At 31.6% G+C, this 18,232-nt stretch overlaps 3 protein-coding genes across 3 annotated transcripts; 2 read left to right on the top strand and 1 right to left on the bottom strand.

Annotated features, from left to right (window-relative positions):
• Positions 1 to 809: 809 nt before the first annotated feature.
• On the top strand, positions 810 to 3,366 carry LOC127263606 (protein PHOX1-like). The gene is made up of 2 exons (XM_051292714.1): positions 810 to 2,859; positions 3,218 to 3,366. The coding sequence occupies exons 1-2, from the start codon at positions 810 to 812 to the stop codon at positions 3,364 to 3,366; spliced, it is 2,199 nt and encodes a 732-aa protein (XP_051148671.1).
• Positions 3,367 to 11,213: 7,847 nt separating this feature from the next.
• Positions 11,214 to 13,452, top strand: LOC127263365 (uncharacterized). The gene is made up of 5 exons (XM_051292349.1): positions 11,214 to 11,573; positions 11,941 to 12,549; positions 12,649 to 12,791; positions 12,967 to 13,077; positions 13,172 to 13,452. Exons 1-5 carry the CDS (start codon positions 11,481 to 11,483, stop codon positions 13,215 to 13,217), a joined length of 1,002 nt encoding a protein of 333 aa, XP_051148306.1. The 5' UTR covers positions 11,214 to 11,480; the 3' UTR covers positions 13,218 to 13,452.
• Positions 13,284 to 14,961, bottom strand: LOC127263364 (uncharacterized). Its single transcript, XM_051292348.1, has 5 exons — positions 14,556 to 14,961; positions 13,964 to 14,479; positions 13,822 to 13,889; positions 13,659 to 13,730; positions 13,284 to 13,571 (listed from the first exon to the last, which is right to left on the bottom strand). The coding sequence occupies exons 1-5, from the start codon at positions 14,853 to 14,855 to the stop codon at positions 13,415 to 13,417; spliced, it is 1,113 nt and encodes a 370-aa protein (XP_051148305.1). The 5' UTR covers positions 14,856 to 14,961; the 3' UTR covers positions 13,284 to 13,414.
• Between the last annotated feature and the right edge of the window lie 3,271 nt (positions 14,962 to 18,232).

Here is an 18,232-nt window from a genome sequence, read left to right as displayed (position 1 = left end):
TTTATTGTGTCACCGTTTGAAAAAAAAAAAAAAAAAAAAAAAAAATCTAAATCCGCCGTCTAGTTGTGGCATAGACGTTTATGTTACCTAAACAAACAAAATTATGGTATAGTTTCGTTGCTCCAAAGACAACCTATATATATATATATATATATTTATATTTATTTTTTAAAAATGAATCTCAAATTAGTTTTCGTTTTATTTTCGATAATTTTCTTAATAAAAAATATTATTCCATATTTAGAAGTGGCTAATTTGTAATTCATCTTATTTATCACATAGGAACTATTTTTGTTGGTTGTAATTTCTCATTTGCACATATCCACAACTGCATAATCTCATAACAAACCAAAGAGTTTCTTGATTTTCGATGAAAATCTAAAGAAACTTTTGCTGGGTTTGAATCAGATTTTTTACAGTTCTTCATAGACAGCAAAATCATATCAATGTTTTCCAGAAGAGCCTCAAAAAGAGTCAAGATATAAATCTTTTCTATATATCCTCCATTCTCCCCATCACATATTCGAATCAATCGTATGACAATTTTTTCATCATTTCTGGGGTGTGTTATTTATTAATTCAATACCTTTCCTGTACATCATACATCACATTTTCTGCAATTCTTGATCATCAATTTTTTACATTCCTTTGTTTGTGCATATCCTTACCACCTTGGATTCGATTCAATTGGATTAAATTCATCTCGAAAAACCTATTCAAATCTCAAAATTAAATCAAAGCATTGGGGTGGGGGGCGTAGGAGAAATCTAGGGTTTTCTCAATTTCAATTTTTTTGGGGGGATATGAGCATGAGGAAGAACACTTGGAAGGGGAGGGTGGGTAGGGGGGGTGGTGTAGGTCCATCTGGAGACAGATGGCGTGAGTTAAATCTGAGACAAATTAGGGCAATAGGGAGGAGCCCTAGCCCTAATTATCACAACTCAGAAACTGCCATGTTCATTTCCATGTCTCAAGAGCTAAAGGAGGAGGGCAACAGATGGTTTCTAATGAGGGACTACGAGGGTGCTTTGATCAAGTACGATAAGGCCATAAAATTGCTTCCTTCGAACCATCCCGACATTGCTTGCATTCGATGCAACATGGCTGAATGCTACATGCAAATGGGGCGTGGCGAGTATTCGATGGCGATCCGTGAGTGCGATGCGGCGCTCGAAGCCGAGCCGGGGTATAGTAAGGCACTCTTGAAAAGAGCTAGATGTTATGAAGCCATGGATAGGATTGATATGGCGATTAAAGATATCGAAAACGTGCTTAAAGTGGAGCCGAATAATCTAATGGCGACTGAGATCGAGCAAAGATTGAAGAAAGCCTTGAATAGGCAAGGATCAAGGTTAGATGGAGGTTTTAGTCCTTTAGATCAAAGCAAAATGTCGATGAAAATGAAAGCAAAAGAAGTAGCCGAGGAGGCGATAAAGGGCGAGTTTAGCGAAGCGCCAACGCCAGCACCAACGCCGAGCCACAAGGATAAGGAGGCGAGAGATGTATTAGACAAACACAAGTCGGATGTAGGGGTTTTGATGAGTGTGTCCGAGAATTTGGTCGAGGAGAAGAACACCGAAGACAAAGTTGTAGTCGAAGAAAAAATGGCGAGCACCATCGCGGATGGTGAGCCTAGAGTAACGTTGAAGTTAGTGTTCGGAGAAGATATTCGAATGGCGCAAGCTTCCGCGAACTTAGACATATTACGACTAGGCGAAATAATTTCAAATCGATTCCCTAGTGTGAAAGGGGGCGTCGTTAAATACAAGGATCAAGAAGGCGATTTCGTGATAATCGCCACGACGGAAGAGCTAAGATGGGCTCAATCAAATACACCACAAGGCACCCTCAAGCTATACATTTTCGAAGGCAATCAAAACCGCGACCGGCATTTTCTCAAGTCTAAATCCGAGAGGATCGACAACAACAAAAGAATCATCGTCGCGAACAAAAAAGGCGAAAGCTTGAAAGAAATAGCACGAAAGGAATCCACGTGCATCGCGGATTGGATCATCCAATTCGCGCAATTCTTCAAGAACTACGTGGGCTTTGATATCGACGCCTACATCGACATCCACGAGGTAGGAATGAAGCTCTACTCGGAGGCGATGGAGGAGACAATCACGAGCGAAGAGGCGCAAGAGCTTCTAAGCCTCGCATCCGAAAAGTTCTTGGAAATGGCGGCATTGGCCTTATTCAATTGCGGCAACGTCCACATGTCGCGCGCTAGAAAGCGCGTCTACGACACCGGCGAATCCTCGCGCGACTCCATGGCCGAGAGGATCAACCGCGCGCATGAATGGGCGCAAAACGAGTTCGCGACAGCCGGACAAAGATATGAAGAGGCTTTGCAAATTAAGGAAAGCTTCTATGAAGCTGTGCTGGCTTTAGGACAGCAGCAATTCGAGCAAGCGAAGCTGTCGTGGTATTACGCCATCAGCGCAGGCGTGGATGTCGAAACATGGGATTCGGGCGATGTTTTTATGCTTTATGATTACGCGGAGGCAAACATGGAGAAGGGGATGAAGATGTGGGAGGAGGAGCAGAAGCAACGGGTGAGGGATCGATACAAGAAGAGTAGAATCAAGTCGACGCTCAAGAAGATGAAGATCGAGGGACTGTTTCAGGACATATCTCCCGATGAAGTCGAAGACCAGGCGACGAACTTCAGGTCGCAGATATATGTCTTGTGGGGGACAATTATGTACGAGAGATCGATGATGGAGTACAAGCTGGGGTGTCCTGTGTGGGAAGAGTGTTTGGAGGATGCCATCGAGAAGTTCGACCGCGCTGGAGCTTCGAAGACCGACATTTCGGTCATGATCAAGAATCATTGCTCGACCGGCCCTGAATTGGAAGGTGTGTATGTTTATTTTCGGTTTTCTTTTGTTTTTATCGATGTTTTGAGATTGGTATACGACGTAATTTTTGGTATTACAGTGCTTGTTCTTTATCATTTTGGTCATTTAAGTGAATTACGTTCTAATGGTTGTGGTTATCGCACGCAAAATAACCATTAGAACAAAGAAAATATTTAAATGACCGAAATGATAAGAGATTATAAAGAAAATTATTTCTTTTTATATAAAGATTTTGAAATGAATATTGACAGTAGAATATATATATTGTGATCTGATGTTTTGAAAGAAAAATTATCAAACACAATCTAAGGAAACACGGATCCTAATTGATCCTCGTCGTTGAAATGTGATTGTAGGGATGGGATTCAACATCGACGAGATAGTGCAAGCATGGAATGAGATGTACGAGGCGAAAAAATGGCAACATAATGTTTCTTCCTTTCGACTTGAGCCACTTCTTCGTAGGCGAGTTTCAAAACTTTATCGTGTACTGGAACATACATGATCGTTTAACTTTGGAGTTCTAAGGGCCAAAATAGAAAGATTGTTGTGTTGCTCGAATGATCCGAGTGCAAGATTGTTTTCTATGAAAAATAGGTATTTGATAAAATTGTTGTTATGTAGATTGGACTTTGGAGGAACAATGGAACATTATGATCATGTGAAAGTTTGTACGTCAAAGATCGATCGATGTTTGCGAGTTGTATTATTGTGTGATTACTTGATTAATTTTTTTGATATTTTTTAGTTTTGGGTATTGAGGTTTGTGACATTTTTGTTTGTTTGTTAAATGTGTTGTTATTACGGTGTTTTTATTAGATTGGTGTGGCCGAAAGGTATATGTGCAAAGATTAATGTTTGCATGAGAAATAATCGTGTTATCTTTCGGTCGGAGATTTACTCAGTGCGCATTTTCGGATAGCGGCTGCAGATTTTCACGTCAAAAAAAAATAATACTCCCTCCGTCCACAAACTAATGTCCTACTTTCCTATTTGGGACGTCCAACAACTATTGTTCTATTTCATTTTTTAAACACAAATTTTACATTTTTACTCTTTGTTTATTTATTAATATTAATATCTACCGTATAATTAAGGGCAAATTTGTCAATTCATAAAAAAAAACAACCATCTAAAAAAATCGTACAAATATACTTTAGGAGAATATAAATTGGACGGATGGAGTAATAAACAGTAATCAAGTTATCTTAATTGATGTTGTGTTTGTTGGTAATCAATTAATATCTTAATGGATTGTTAGTGAGTTGTCATGAAAAATAATTTATAGAATTATCATTGAATTGAAATATTAATTAATTATAGTGAATTAAATTGAATTTGTATAGGAGACATAAATTGATTGGCAAGAAAGCCATATCATATGCATGCAAACCAGATTGTGTCATAATCGTGGGTTTGAAAATAAGAACTTCGAGTTGGCTTTATAAAACTAAACATGTCCATTTTCATAGCCCTAACGAAACATAATTTTGTGACCATAAAATTATATATATAAAAGGTTAAATTATACGAGAGTAAAAATGCACGAAATACTTTGTGCTTGTGAAACCCCTTTGTGTTAACGTAAAGTTTGCATGAAACACTCTCATTGTCCAAAACTGATATTTTGTTCTAAATAAATACCTAAATTACACAAGTTTTATAACTTTTGAATAAATTACGTAAAAAAATTTAAATAATTTTTTGAATAAAATAAATTAATAAATAATTGAATTATTTATTTTTTTAACTTTTGTAAAAGTCAGATAACGATTTGTCTTCAAAAAACTATAAAAATGAAAGATTAATCAATTATTTATTTATTTATTTTATTAAAAAAAACTATTTAAAATATTTTACGTTTTTTATTTGTATAAAAAAATGCGTAATTTAGGTCTTAATTTAGAACAAAACATCAGTTTTAGACAAATAGAGTATTTCGTGCAAACTTTACATTAACGCAAAGAGGTTTCACGCCATAAATAAAACATAAGATGTTCTGTGCATTTTTACTAAAACACACGGGAATGTGTTATATAATTTACCCCATATAAAAACCTGCTTACCTTGCTCAATGCAAATTCATGAAATTGAATATGAATTTGAACGTTTGTATAGTTTTAAATTTGCCGAACGGAAAAAGTATATTATTATTATTATTTTTTATCATTATAACCATTATTTGATAGTTTCGATCCTATAAGTAGGGGCTTTCGTTTTTTTTCTAAATTTGTTGGTTTTAAAAAAGAAATATATAGAGTTACAATATATTGTACTTCCTCTATCATTCAAATCTATTATCACTTTTCTTTTTTGGTTGTCATCCAAATTTATTCTCGTTTCCTTATTTAGTAGAAAAATACTATTTTTTTTTTACCAAAAAAAAATAAAAATTTCTATTCTTACATATTTTTCTTAAAACATGTGTCCGGTCAAATGAGCACACAATTGGACGGCGGAGGAAGTACTTCTTTACGTAGCATTTTAATTGTCTCTCCTTGAGCTTTCTGTCTTCCCTTCAACAGCATTGCACAGCTAATTAGTTCCTAACACTAATTTTGTTGGTTGGAGTTTCGACTTATTATTGTATTGTATAAAATCTAAAAATAAAAATCGTTTTACTCTAGAGGATAAAACGTTATTACCAGAGACACTATGAAAATGTAATAGATGTAATGCATAGTATATCATCTCACTGTATACAATAATTTTCTCGGCTTTGTTTAGATTTAGGTTTTTGGAGGTTTTTAGAATTTTGAAAGTTTGTAAAAAGTTAAAAATTAGTATTTGATTTGATGTTTTTTTTTTAGAAAAAAAATATATTTGATGTAATATTTTTTTAAAAAATAAATAGTATCATATGAGTAAAAATGTGTTGAGTAAAGAAAGCCGATTTCTCAGCAACATATTATTCATTCCAATAAAAACATCTTTATGTGGGTTGTTGATTATTCTATCGCATTACTTAATTTATTATGTCCAATGCAATATTTTTCTTATTTTAAAAATATTTTAAATAAAAAAAAAATAATTGTAGCGGTGATACATTAAAATTAAAATATAAGGAAAAAACAAAGTTATAGTGGTAATTAGACTTGCACGAATGATTCAAACTGTCGGTTACGGTTTGTTAGAATTTCAAATTGAAATCGAACTTTTCGAACGACGATTTTGATTAAGGTTTGACGGTTTCTATTCCGGTTTATAAACTGAAGGTTCCACTTTGAAAACCGTCGGTCACGGTTTGAACCGTTAGTTTATATTACTTTTTTTTTCCCGGTTTCTTAATTTTAATTTTTACGATTAATTTTGATTTTGATTTTGATTTTAATTTACTAAATCTTTGTATTTTGTGAAAAATTATATAAATAATACTTCGTTTTATAAAATAACTAGTGGGAAACTCGTGCGATGCACGACCTTTTTATATTTTATTTTTTTATTTATTAATTTTTTAATATTTTTCTTTTTTATTTTTTCGTTAAATTTATTCTATTTATTTTGTGTAGGAAAAAAATTATTTAACTATTAATCTTTATTTACTACCATTATTACTAAAAAAATATATATCATATTTTCTTTAAATATATATCAAACAAATATAAATCATAAATAAAATAGCAAAAGTTAGATGAACATAAAAAATTATTATATAATCAAGATAAAATTTTAATTCAAAACTTATAAAACTTATAAAATTTTATAAGTAAATTCGAAATTACTCTTATTCAAAACTAAATTCAAATCATAATTCATAATTAAAGAAAAAAAATCTAAAAAATAAAATAAAAATAAATTTAACAAATTAAAAAAAAAAAAAATTGTTATGAGATTCAAAATATACCTTTATATTTAACAATTTGTTCATATTTGAAATAATTATTGTTTTTTAGTTATAATAATTTAAAACTTAATCAAATAAATTTGTACAAATTACTCAAAATTCATATATGTTTATTTGAATATATAAATATATAACATAGTATATACGTATTTTTTAAACTAAAATAAATAATTTAATTAAAAGAGAAAGAAAAAAATATTCTATACTTTATACAATATCATAAATTTTATATCAAATTTTTTATTTTTATAAATTTGGTTAGTTATAGTTTTTTTTTTTTTAATTATGAATATTGTAATAAAAATATGTATAAAATTCATTTAAACCTCATAGTTATATTATAATAAATATACATTCAAATAAATTTAAATCATGAATAAAATAGGAAAATAATTAGGAGAATATATAAATTTTATTCATATGGTAGATATATTTAGATAAGTCAATTAAATAATTAAATTCTATTTGATATATAAGGTTTGTGATGTGTAAAAATAAGATTTGAATATGACTTTATTATAGACATTTATAGTATTGAGTTATGTTAATTACAAATATAATTATTATTAATTACATGTTTAAATAAGAATTAAAAATTATTAAATCAATTTTAAAAATTGTAAAGAATTTCAAAAAATTAAAAAAATTATTAATTACGGACATAATTATCATTAATTACATATTTAAATTAGAAGTAATAAAATATTAATTAATATATATATAATAATATTTACATTATTGTATTTAATTTTTGTAAATTTTCTTTACTACTTAAATTTCTATATATACTTTTTATTATTATTTTTTTAATTTTTAAATAGAATTCGTACTATTAACGAAAAATAAAAAGAAAATTGAAAAAAAAAATATGCACATTTTATATAAAGTGGAACATTAAAATATAAAATTATTAAATAATATTATAAAAGTAATACGAAAAATCAAACATCAACGAATACATAGAAACATAAAATACGAAATATATTATAATCATACCAATAATAACTATATAATATTAATGGTAACCTATTAATTCTATTAATTAATATATTCATTTTTATTAAAAAATCAGAAAAATAAGAAAAAAGTTTTTGTCGAATGAAACCCACACCGACCTCAAATATAGAATATACAGGTAATAAATTACATAATGAATATATTAAATTATGTATATAATATATAGATAATAATAATAAATTTTGAATTTTAATAAATATATTTATTAGCTATAATTTCATTAATCATACCAATAATAACTATATAATATTAATAGTAATCTATTAATTATACTAATTAATATAATCATTTTTATTAAAAAATCAAAAAAAAAAAAAACAAAAAAAAAAATTGGTGGAATGGACTCACACAGACATCAAATATATAATATATAGCTTATTTATCAATTTATTAATTAAGAATTAAGAATAAAATTTTTTAATGTATATTGTAATTTAATTAGTAAAAGCCTAAAATAAGTTGATTTGTAAATTAAATTACACTATTAAAATTTTAAAATTATTTTGTTTAAAACTAAGATTATTTTTTAATTCATTTACATCAGAATTTAATTTATAACTTATTTAATTAGATAATCCAAAAAAATTTAATTTTTAAATATTTATTTAACTTATTTTTTAATCCAAAAGGTAATTGAATTTTCAAGTAAACAAAAAATTATTTAAGTAGTTATTTTATTAAAAAAATATATGTAATTGTAAATATATAAATAAAAAAATTATTTAAAAAATTTTAAGTTTATTATTTCAAAAATATTTCTAACTTCTAAAAAACAATTCAGTTTTATTAATTTTTATGTTATTAATAATATTATAAATTTTAGAAGAATTATTTGTTCAAACAATTAAATTATCTAAGTGATAATTTAAATTAAAAAATTTAAATTTTTTTAACTTATGATTTTTATTTATAAATTATATTATTTTATCTTATAATTATGATTTTATATATTTTATTATATGATTTTAAATTTATATTGCCTACGTATTCAATTAGAATTAAAGTCATATAGTTCTTTTAAATATTACATGCTAATCTAAAGTAGATGGCTCTTTTAGACCACCATTTCAAAATATCAAAATTTTCAATTCAGTTTCACTGTATTCAAAAGTAGTTATTAAATAAGTTTCTAATTCTAAGTATGGGTTTTAAATTTCTTTAGAACATTTGTGTCATCTTACATTATAAAAATCACAAAAAAAGTAAAAATTATAAAGTTTGAGATGAACTATCATTGTAAGAAACATAGAACTAGTATCAATATTTCGGCTATAATCAATTCTACAATCACCAAATTGATGTTTATATTCTCTAAAAATATTTATTAAAAGTTGTTTTGCTTCATAGACAATTGAAGTAAGATCAGGAGTTTTATTATCTTTTTTTATAAAATAATGAGTCATAATACTTCTCGTGAAAAAAAAAAAAATAAAATCATAGTGTATTTATATATTCATATGAACTACATAGCATTTTATAAGTAGAATTTTATCAAGTTGAAACATCAAACGAAAATTTTTTGGATTGTAAATTATTTTGTTTACAATATCTTTTTCATCGTTTTAATAACGAGGCATGTCTTACTAGATAAAAAAATTGTTTGTTTAAATAGGATGCACATGCTCTTTCAAATAAGATAAATCATTTTGAACACATCAATTTAAAATATGACAAAAATATCTAATATGAAAAAATTTACCACCAATTGATGGTTGACAAAATTTAATAAGAGAATTTAAACTAGCCGTGTTAGCACTTGCATTATCAAATGAAATTGAAAAAAAAAAAAAATTGTAAGTAAATTATATTCTTGCAAAATAGATCATATCTTTTGAGAAATATTTGTTGCGATGTGTTCTACATCAAATTCTCTATATACAATTAAACGTTTTTGTAAAGTCTATGAGTTATCAATCCAATGACATGTAATGCTCATATAATGAAGTTATTGCCAATGATCACTCCAAACATCCGAACATATAGAAACTTTATTTTGTAAATTATTAAACACATTAATTAGTTCTAATTTTCATTCACCAACCATTATATCAATATCACGGGTGAGTGTTGAGCGTGAAATTCTTCTAGCTGAAGGATTGTAAGCATTGGTAACTCATTTTTCAAAATGTAAATCATTTGCAAATCTAAAAGAAAGATGTTTAGAATAAACTAACTTAGTTAATTTTTTTTCCAACAGTAATATTACTATATTTAAATAAAGTACTTCCCTCATCTCCAATTTTGGAAGTGAAAGACGGCATTGGTCCTCGAATTTGTGTTTGTGATGCATTTATTCTAATTTTAAAAGGGTATTTCTTCTCGATATGGAGTGTAAATATTTCATATCCTACTTCATTCTTATAATTATAAACTTTAGAATAATAATTACATATAACTTGAAAACAATTACTTACCTAAGTTGTTTTCTTAATGAAATGAATTGAGAAAATATCGGATCTTAATGCTTGAATTTGATGAGTTGTTCGTTTTTCCACTTACACATTCTTCTTCGTTGTCGGGAGCTTCGGACTCGAGGTCAGAGGCCTCGGGGCATTGATTTTGATGTAATGATTCAAGCTCATCCAAATCTTCTATATTTACTCTTTCTTTTAGACATAGACGATATTTTTCTATTTTAAAAATTATTTTTTAATTGATATTAATATAGATATATATAATTTAATGAAATAAATAATACAAATGAATAAAAGTTCAACTAATAGATATTAGTTACTTTAAAAATATAGTTTTATCTAAAATAAAATACTAAAACAATATTATAAACTTTAACACTTGAGAAATTAAATAATTGTAAATTAGAGTGAGAGTTAGAGAGAGATATGAAAATAGAACTTGGTGTGAAGAAAATTCATTCACCTATTTATACCCGATCATTAAATCTGATCCATTCATTTACAACATATATTAAATCTTCATTATTCAAAAAAAATATTAAAAACAAAAAATATTGTTCATTCAAATTTAAAAACAAAAAATATTGCCCAAATAGGCTGTTCAAATCTCAGCCGTCGGATCTGAGATATTGAATCTGGGCTATTCATTTTTCAAAAAAACTATCTTATTTAAACAGGGGTTCAAACTGAATTTTTTAAAAAATAAAACAAAAATAATATACATTTTTCAAAAAGGCAGTTCACAATTTAGTTCAAATACAAACCGAAACCAAACTGTCGGAACGACGATTTCGACTTGTTTTGAACGGAAACGTTCAGTTAGTAAACCGACGGTTCCAAACCGAACGAGCAAGTCTATGCAAATATCTTGAAATTATATAAATTTTGAAAAGTAAATTTGATCATATAAATTATAAATATATACAATAAAAAATAAAATCTATAAAACATATCATATGGCCTCATTGCACAATACAGAAGGCAAGTATTTCATACCAAAATCTGTCATCATCAGGTCGATTTTGTTAGGTTTTGTGTCATTTTGGTGTAGGTACCAGCTCAAAATCATACAATAATGTCTGAAAATAGTCTCGACTATGTCCCAACTTTACTCCACAGTATTTGACTCTAAGACATCATCTGCAAACTGCAAACCCCCCCACCTTCTTACCTCATTGCTTCCTCACAAAAATCGCGTCTTCAATCATTTATGGAGAACCTACTCTAACTCTACTCTGCATACGTATGGAGTAACAGTTAAGCAGACGCCATTAATGTGATGAATCTGTCAAACACATTATTAGATTCCTCAGACTTCCTCAAAAGAATAAATCCTTACATCTCATGGGCTCCGGCATCAGCCGCCGCCGCCGGCCGGCGGATAGGCGCCCAATCTCCTCGTTTCTCGCCTGCGGCGTCGCCTCTCTATCTCGCGAGGTATGGCGATGGCTGCCGATGTTGGATTTCAATTTGTGGTTTGTTGGTTTTTTTTAATTTCCTGAATTCTAGGGTTCACCATTTGTGTTTGATTCAATGTTTTAGCATTTCATCAAGCTGGAAAATTTTGATATATGATCTGATTTGGGGGTTTTGGGGGGGGAATCTTTATCTGTGGCTTTCCAAGTTGAATTTGCTGCGATTTCATTCAAATTTCATGATTTTGGCTTACAGATTACATATGAACACACAAACACACAGAATTTGTTCTTCGTTAATATGCAGATTGTATTGAATTTTGATTGAATGTGGTTTGTTCTTATGGTTTATTTAATTGTTAGCAATTTGGATGTTGATCTGTATGTAGCCAAATGATCGTCGAAACGAGTTGCTGCCGAATTCCGCAGAACATAGTGATAAAAAGAAGTCGAAATCTCTGAGGAAAAATTCGACTCTGTCTTCGAGCAATGGGAAAGATCTGATTAGCATTGATGCTGAAGGTTGTTTGAATGGTAATGAAAATCGAGCTCCCGGCAATGGAGCTTCCATTGTTGGTCATGAAAGTAAAGGGAAATGTTTGTCTGAATATAGTCACCGTGTTCTTCGTCATCGATCCATGGATGAGTTTAAAGGCAACGACTTAGCAAGCACTTCGAATCTGAATCAGCCGACACCTTATAGCGCTTCTACGGCTGAAATGTTTGGCATAGATTCTGTTAATGGACTTAAAAATTCAGACAGTGTTTCTGTTGAGAATGATGTCGATGTCTCTGGTTCTGATTTTAGTTCTCCATCCGACTCTCGTTTTCTGATTGACGATTCCCTTGAGGAAGCGGCGCCTGTAATTACTCGTACAAACCAGATCTCACAACGACTTCCCGGGACGCCAGATTCGGTTCATCGTCATAGAGCTGTGGAACCGAGCATGCGAGCTGGCATTTCCCGAATAGTCATGCTGGCTGAAGCATTGTTCGAGGTATTGTTCTCGGATTTTTCTTTGTTAGCGTTTTACTTTCTTCAACCTGTAATAAAAAGACACGACTGTTTCATAGTGAAATTTTACGCGTAATCTCAGGTTCTGGATCAAATTCATCAGCCTCCCATTACATATTCCTCGTCTTTGATCTCGCTTCCAGCTCCAGATTTAGTCGTCGATTCCTTCCCATTAAAGACTCACAGTAAGGCGGAAAAATTGGCGACTCCAGAGGATTTTTCACAGTATGTTTTCTCATTCCCTTGGATGATCTGTTTTAAGTTTGAGTCGATCAAGCGCAGGAAAGTAAATAGGAGTCGCACTCGTTCTTGAGATGTTATGCTTTATTGTAATCTCTTACAGAATCGACCATTTCATCGAGATTTTACATAACTCGCTATGCCTGAAACTTGTGTGAAGGTGTTACATTTGCCTTTCCGAGTACGAGGAGGGGGACAAGGTGCGGGTTCTTCCTTGCCGTCATGAATTTCATATGCCGTGCGTCGACAAATGGCTAAAGGAGATTCACGGGTACTTATTATGTATTCTTGTTTGCAGTGTATATTTTTGCGCGTATTTTTGCTCGTTTCCTTGCCTAATTTTGATTATCCCTATGATTCTCCAGTGTGTGCCCGCTATGCCGCGACGATGTTGGTAAAGATTCGACGTAGCTTTTCAGTTCCGTAATCTCTGCACTAAGTTAATACTGTGTGTCGAAATCTTCCGTGGATTATCGATTGATAGGGAAAATGTATGTTATTTATGTGTACATAAAATCGGTTGTTTCGGAATTTGCATCTTGAGCCATGTATCGATCGATATGTTTTCGTCGAATTGGTCTCAGATACAATATCGATTTCATTTCTACTTAAACCGTTCTTGAAACGAGATTTGGATTTGAGTTTTCGATGTCGACGTGCTTGTTGGCGCCCAATCTTCGACGGCTTCCCATCTGCTTCGTGTGCTCTTTGAACTCTCGCCGGACCACGTCGAGCGCGATTTCGCCGTACTTGTCGCACCATGTTCTGCGTGATTTTCGATCTCCTGAGCCTATTTGAATCCATCGAAATGAAGATAGTTGAATCAATCTACAATGGCGTTTAAAGCCTTACTTGGGGAAGATGTTCTTGAGATCCTTCTTGTCCACAGGAAGCCTGGTTGAGATCGCTTCAATTTGATCATCTCTGAGTCCAAAAACAACACAGAAAAACATCGAAATCGCGAAAAAGAAGAGAAAAACCGTAATAATCCTACGAAACATTTCGAAAAACAAACGTTAGATCCGTCGCCTTCGATTCCAATCTGATTCGACGAAGCTCCTTCCTCACGTTCTTGCCTAAAACCTGCAGACGCCACGATCGAGCATCAGTCGATCCGCAGAAGAACAAGCTCGTATCGAAACTTCATCCGTTCTTACCTTATCGACGAAGAAATCTGTCGCGGCAGCGTCGGGATTCAGTTTTCGCTTGATTTGCGTCGTATCGGGTCCTTCAGCTATCGGATTTTCGACGAGCTTCCCTTCATAGCTCGACAGGCCTCGTTCGATCGAGTCGTCTTCGCAGCCATTCTTCTTCCATTTCATTAGCCATCCTACTCGAATCCTCCCGTCGCGATTTAACGGTAAGTTCTCCATCGCGAAAATCGATTTCGACTCGCTCTTTTTCACATTCGATAAACCGAATGCCGATAAAGCTGCACCTTTGATTCTTCTAACAGCTGAACTCTGTTTGATCTTCGAGTCGAATGGCTCTCCGACGACAACGTCGTCTTTCAAATCGATTACCGACCATTCGTCGACTACCGTCTCGCGGCGCTCCCCGAGTATTACGTCTCTTGCTTCGATCTCGGCTCCTTGAACTGCAAGCCTCTGCAACAATGGCCTCTTCGACGCGTGGTATTCGACCTCCGATATGCATCCGGCAAAGAGCAATTCCTGAAAAAGATCAACAAACAAGAGTTCGAATATGTTCAAAAAACAAGATCAAAGATTTTACAAGTAATGGAAGCACCTGTAAGAACAGGAGCTTGTCGCGTAAAATCGGCGGCGGCTCGCGGTCGGGCGGGGCGGCGATTAGAGTTTCTAGAAGGTGTGATCGGAAAGCGGAGACTTGATGCGTAGGGACAATGCCCTCCTTACAAAGCTCCATCAAATTAAGGATGTTGTGGAACGAGTCTTGCTGCCATTTCAGGTTGTCGGACTGCTGCTTCGACTCGCCTGCGGCAATGGCGGGGCGGCGCTGCCGCCGGAAGGAGGTGGGTAGGATGGTCTTGCAGATGGAGGCGATGGAGTCGTGAAGAGCAGACACCATTGTTTTGTAGGATTTTTTGTTTCGTGAAATTGAAATAATTTTTCCTATTTGGGATGATGATTCGGATTCTTTTGGATGTTATTTTGCAGGAGATGAAAGAGCTGTTTGAATATGAGACGGTAGCTAACTAGCCGTTGAGTTTTTGAATGTTTGTGGGAGTGAAACGACGGCGTTTTTGGACTGGTAGATTTACTGCTATCTACGTCTAGATGGTGTTTTATTGGATTAAAAAATAATACTTCGTCCGTTTCACATACCATGTCCACGTTGTCGTTTCTCTCCGCCATATATACCATGTCATTTTTCTTTTTTGAAAATATTACACACTTTAATTTCATTTTAAATTTTTTAATTAATTTTTTTTAATTTTAATTAAACTAATTAGTTATCTTAATCTTAATTTACAATTATTTATATTATAGGATCATTATTTTCACTAATATATTTTTAATTATTTACTAATTATACTCTTCATACAGTGTAGCAGACACCGTATGGGACGGAAGGAGTAATAGTTTTCAAAATTTTAGTATCTCTTAACGTTTTAAATTAGTATTTTGATTTTATTTATTTATTTTTATTCTATTTTACATTTTTTTTTTCTTTTGCATTATTCTTTTTTTTTTCTTTTACTTTATATTGTTTTTTTTTTCTGTCATGGTACTTAAGAAAAAAAAGGAAAATTGTAAAATTTAATAATTATGTTAATATATTCTAAACTTTACTAATTTTAAAGCTGTTAAAAAAAAATTCTTTCTATTTTATTTGTAAATATATAAATGTATTAAAATACTATTTCCTCTGTCTCAAATATCATGTCCACGCTGTCGTTTCTGTCGTTTCTTTTGGAAAAATGATTACACACTTTAATTTCATTTTAAATTTTTTAATTTATTTTTTTTAATTTTAATTAAACTAATTAGTTATTTTAATTTAAATTTATCATTATTTATATTATAGAATAATTATTTTTACTAATACATTATTAATTATCTATTAATTACACTCCTCCTAAAATATTGTATCTATAGTGTAGTAGACACAGTATATGGGACGGAGGGAATACTATTATTTTATTTTTAAAATATATATTCACATAAATTTAATATTACAAATATATAAAATAAAACAAAATAATTTAAAATTATAAGTTTAATAAAATAATACATTAATCAATATTTAATACTTCTTCCGTCCCAACTTAATTAACACATTTTTCATTTTTGTCTGTCTAATACACTTCTATATTTTTGGTAAAAGGTACTATATAAACCAACTTAATTAACTATATAAATTATAATATCATACATCACGTATGACTCACTCGAAATCCCTCTATTTTTATTTTTCTTCACAAAATATAAAATTTTTTTATCTATTTTTAAAACTTCAACTCTTTTATAAAATTAGTTTATGTTAATTATAAATAAATAAAAGTATTTTTTTTATTACTTGTATTATAAAAAAATTTATTCTCTACAAAATGATATTTATATTGCATATAATTTTATTGCAATATAAATTTTTAAATATTTAAATACATATTCTATTTTTTAAAATCATATATACATTAAATTTATTTTAAAACTACTAATATTATTAATTACCTAAGAAATAATAAAATAATATCATGATTCATTATTATTAATTAAATCATTCTCTTAATTACCGTGCCACTAATAAAATGTGTCAGATAATTTGGAGTAATTTTGAAAATTTAGTTATAAATTAAAGTAAATTAAGAGATAATGCAATAAAATTAGCAGTATTTTTTTAAAAAAATAAGTATTAAATTGGGGGTAATAAATAAATATTGATTAGTTAACTTTTTTAAAATTAGTAATTAGAAAAATTTAGCAGACATATTAAAAATAAAATTAAAAATAAATTTGATGGAAAGAGAAATTATAATTATATAAAGTTCTATACATATAAAATATAAAATTATTTTTAATATTATTAATTTAAAAAATAATAAATGTGCGTGTTTGTTCGGGGGATTTTCCCCGAACTTCACTATTCATTTAATTTTTTTTAAAAAAAATCAAATCAAAAATTTATTTTTTATTTTTTATATTATACTAAAATTTAATTTAATATTCAAAATATCACATCTATACCTATTTATATTATTGTTGATGCAATTTTTGAACAATAAAAAGTAAAATCCGAAAATAGGAAATTATCTTCGAATTTGATATAATTAGTGCCTGAGATTAAGAATCTCTAAACACTGTAGGATACATAAATAAAATAGAAAAATAAAACTACATACTGGAAAATAAAGTGGTGATCCCCAAAAGTAATTCTCTTGAATTTGATGTCGATTGAAGATGATTTTTCAGAACATACCCGAATCCTTAAATATTCCCTAAGGAAACGTTCTGAACCGTCGCCTGGTCGGTTACAGCAACCGCCTACCAATTCCTCATTCATTGACACGTATCTTTAACATCTCGCCAACCGCATAACCCAAGCGACCAATCCAGAGACTAACTGATCGCTAGACCAAACGAATCCTTGGCCGCCCCACCAAGCAACCACCATCTGGTCTCTTGTCCGACCTCGTATCGTTCGTCTCATTCTTCTTCGTCCGACTTCACTTGGTCCGACCTGCGTAATAACCGTCATTCTTCGCCCGACTTCCTCATTCGACCGACCGCCGTATCAGCCGTCCTTTTTCGCCCGACTTCCTCTTTCGACCGACCTCCGTATCAGCCGTCCTCCGTCTGACCTCAGTTGGTCCGACCGCGGGCCAACCGACTACGGACCATCCGACCGGCCCAACCGACTGCAAACCATCCGACAACGAACCAACCGACCGACTTTATTTGCCTTATCTCCTTAGATGGATAACTGGTTCAACAGACTATCCTCTTGACAGACCTCCACGTCTGCCGATACTTCTTTTTTGCCCGACCTTCATCTTGACAGACCTCCGCGTCTGCCGATACTTCTTCTTTGCCCAACCTTCGTTTTGACAGACCTTCGCGTCTACCGATACTTCTGCTTTGCCCAACCTTATCACGTCCAATCTCCGTGCCCGACCTTGTCCTATCCGACCTCCGTGTCTGACCTTATTACGTCCGATCTTCCGTGCCCGACCTTGTCTTGTCCAACCTCCGTATCGGCCGATCATCCTTCTTTAAGATCCTGCTACCATTATCATTATTATTATTATTATTTTGTGCTCAACAACTTGTCTCCTCCCGCCCGACTCCTAAGCGTCACTTCTTGGGACGTTTAGGAGTTTGCAGGCCAGCATCCGAGGCCACGTCAGCCTCAGATCCGACCTGCATCATCCGAGGTCACGTCAGCCTCTGATCCGACGTCCATCTATCGCGTACTGGTGGTGGCCTGCGCGTTGGTCGATCTCG

This window comes from Andrographis paniculata, unplaced genomic scaffold (assembly GCF_009805555.1).
Source record: "Andrographis paniculata isolate CXL003 unplaced genomic scaffold, ASM980555v1 Contig69END, whole genome shotgun sequence".
Classification (NCBI taxonomy): Eukaryota; Viridiplantae; Streptophyta; class Magnoliopsida; order Lamiales; family Acanthaceae; genus Andrographis; species Andrographis paniculata.
The sequence above is the reverse complement of the archived record's forward strand: the minus strand, read 5'-3'. Positions and strand labels throughout refer to the sequence as shown.

What these genes read in the sequence shown, in the direction of transcription:
- LOC127263606 (XM_051292714.1), top strand. Translation starts at nt 810, where the DNA reads ATGAGGAAGAACACTTGGAAGGGGAGGGTGGGTAGGGGGGGTGGTGTA. An exon ending in GACCGGCCCTGAATTGGAAG is followed by an intron (nt 2,860 to 3,217) that starts GTGTGTATGTTT and finishes ATGTGATTGTAG; the next exon opens with GGATGGGATTCAACATCGAC.
- LOC127263365 (XM_051292349.1), top strand. Translation starts at nt 11,481, where the DNA reads ATGGGCTCCGGCATCAGCCGCCGCCGCCGGCCGGCGGATAGGCGCCCA. An exon ending in TGGCTGAAGCATTGTTCGAG is followed by an intron (nt 12,550 to 12,648) that starts GTATTGTTCTCG and finishes GCGTAATCTCAG; the next exon opens with GTTCTGGATCAAATTCATCA. An exon ending in TGGCTAAAGGAGATTCACGG is followed by an intron (nt 13,078 to 13,171) that starts GTACTTATTATG and finishes ATGATTCTCCAG; the next exon opens with TGTGTGCCCGCTATGCCGCG.
- LOC127263364 (XM_051292348.1), bottom strand. Translation starts at nt 14,855, where the DNA reads ATGGTGTCTGCTCTTCACGACTCCATCGCCTCCATCTGCAAGACCATC. An exon ending in ACAAGCTCCTGTTCTTACAG is followed by an intron (nt 14,480 to 14,555) that starts GTGCTTCCATTA and finishes GATCTTTTTCAG; the next exon opens with GAATTGCTCTTTGCCGGATG. An exon ending in CAGATTTCTTCGTCGATAAG is followed by an intron (nt 13,890 to 13,963) that starts GTAAGAACGGAT and finishes TGGCGTCTGCAG; the next exon opens with GTTTTAGGCAAGAACGTGAG.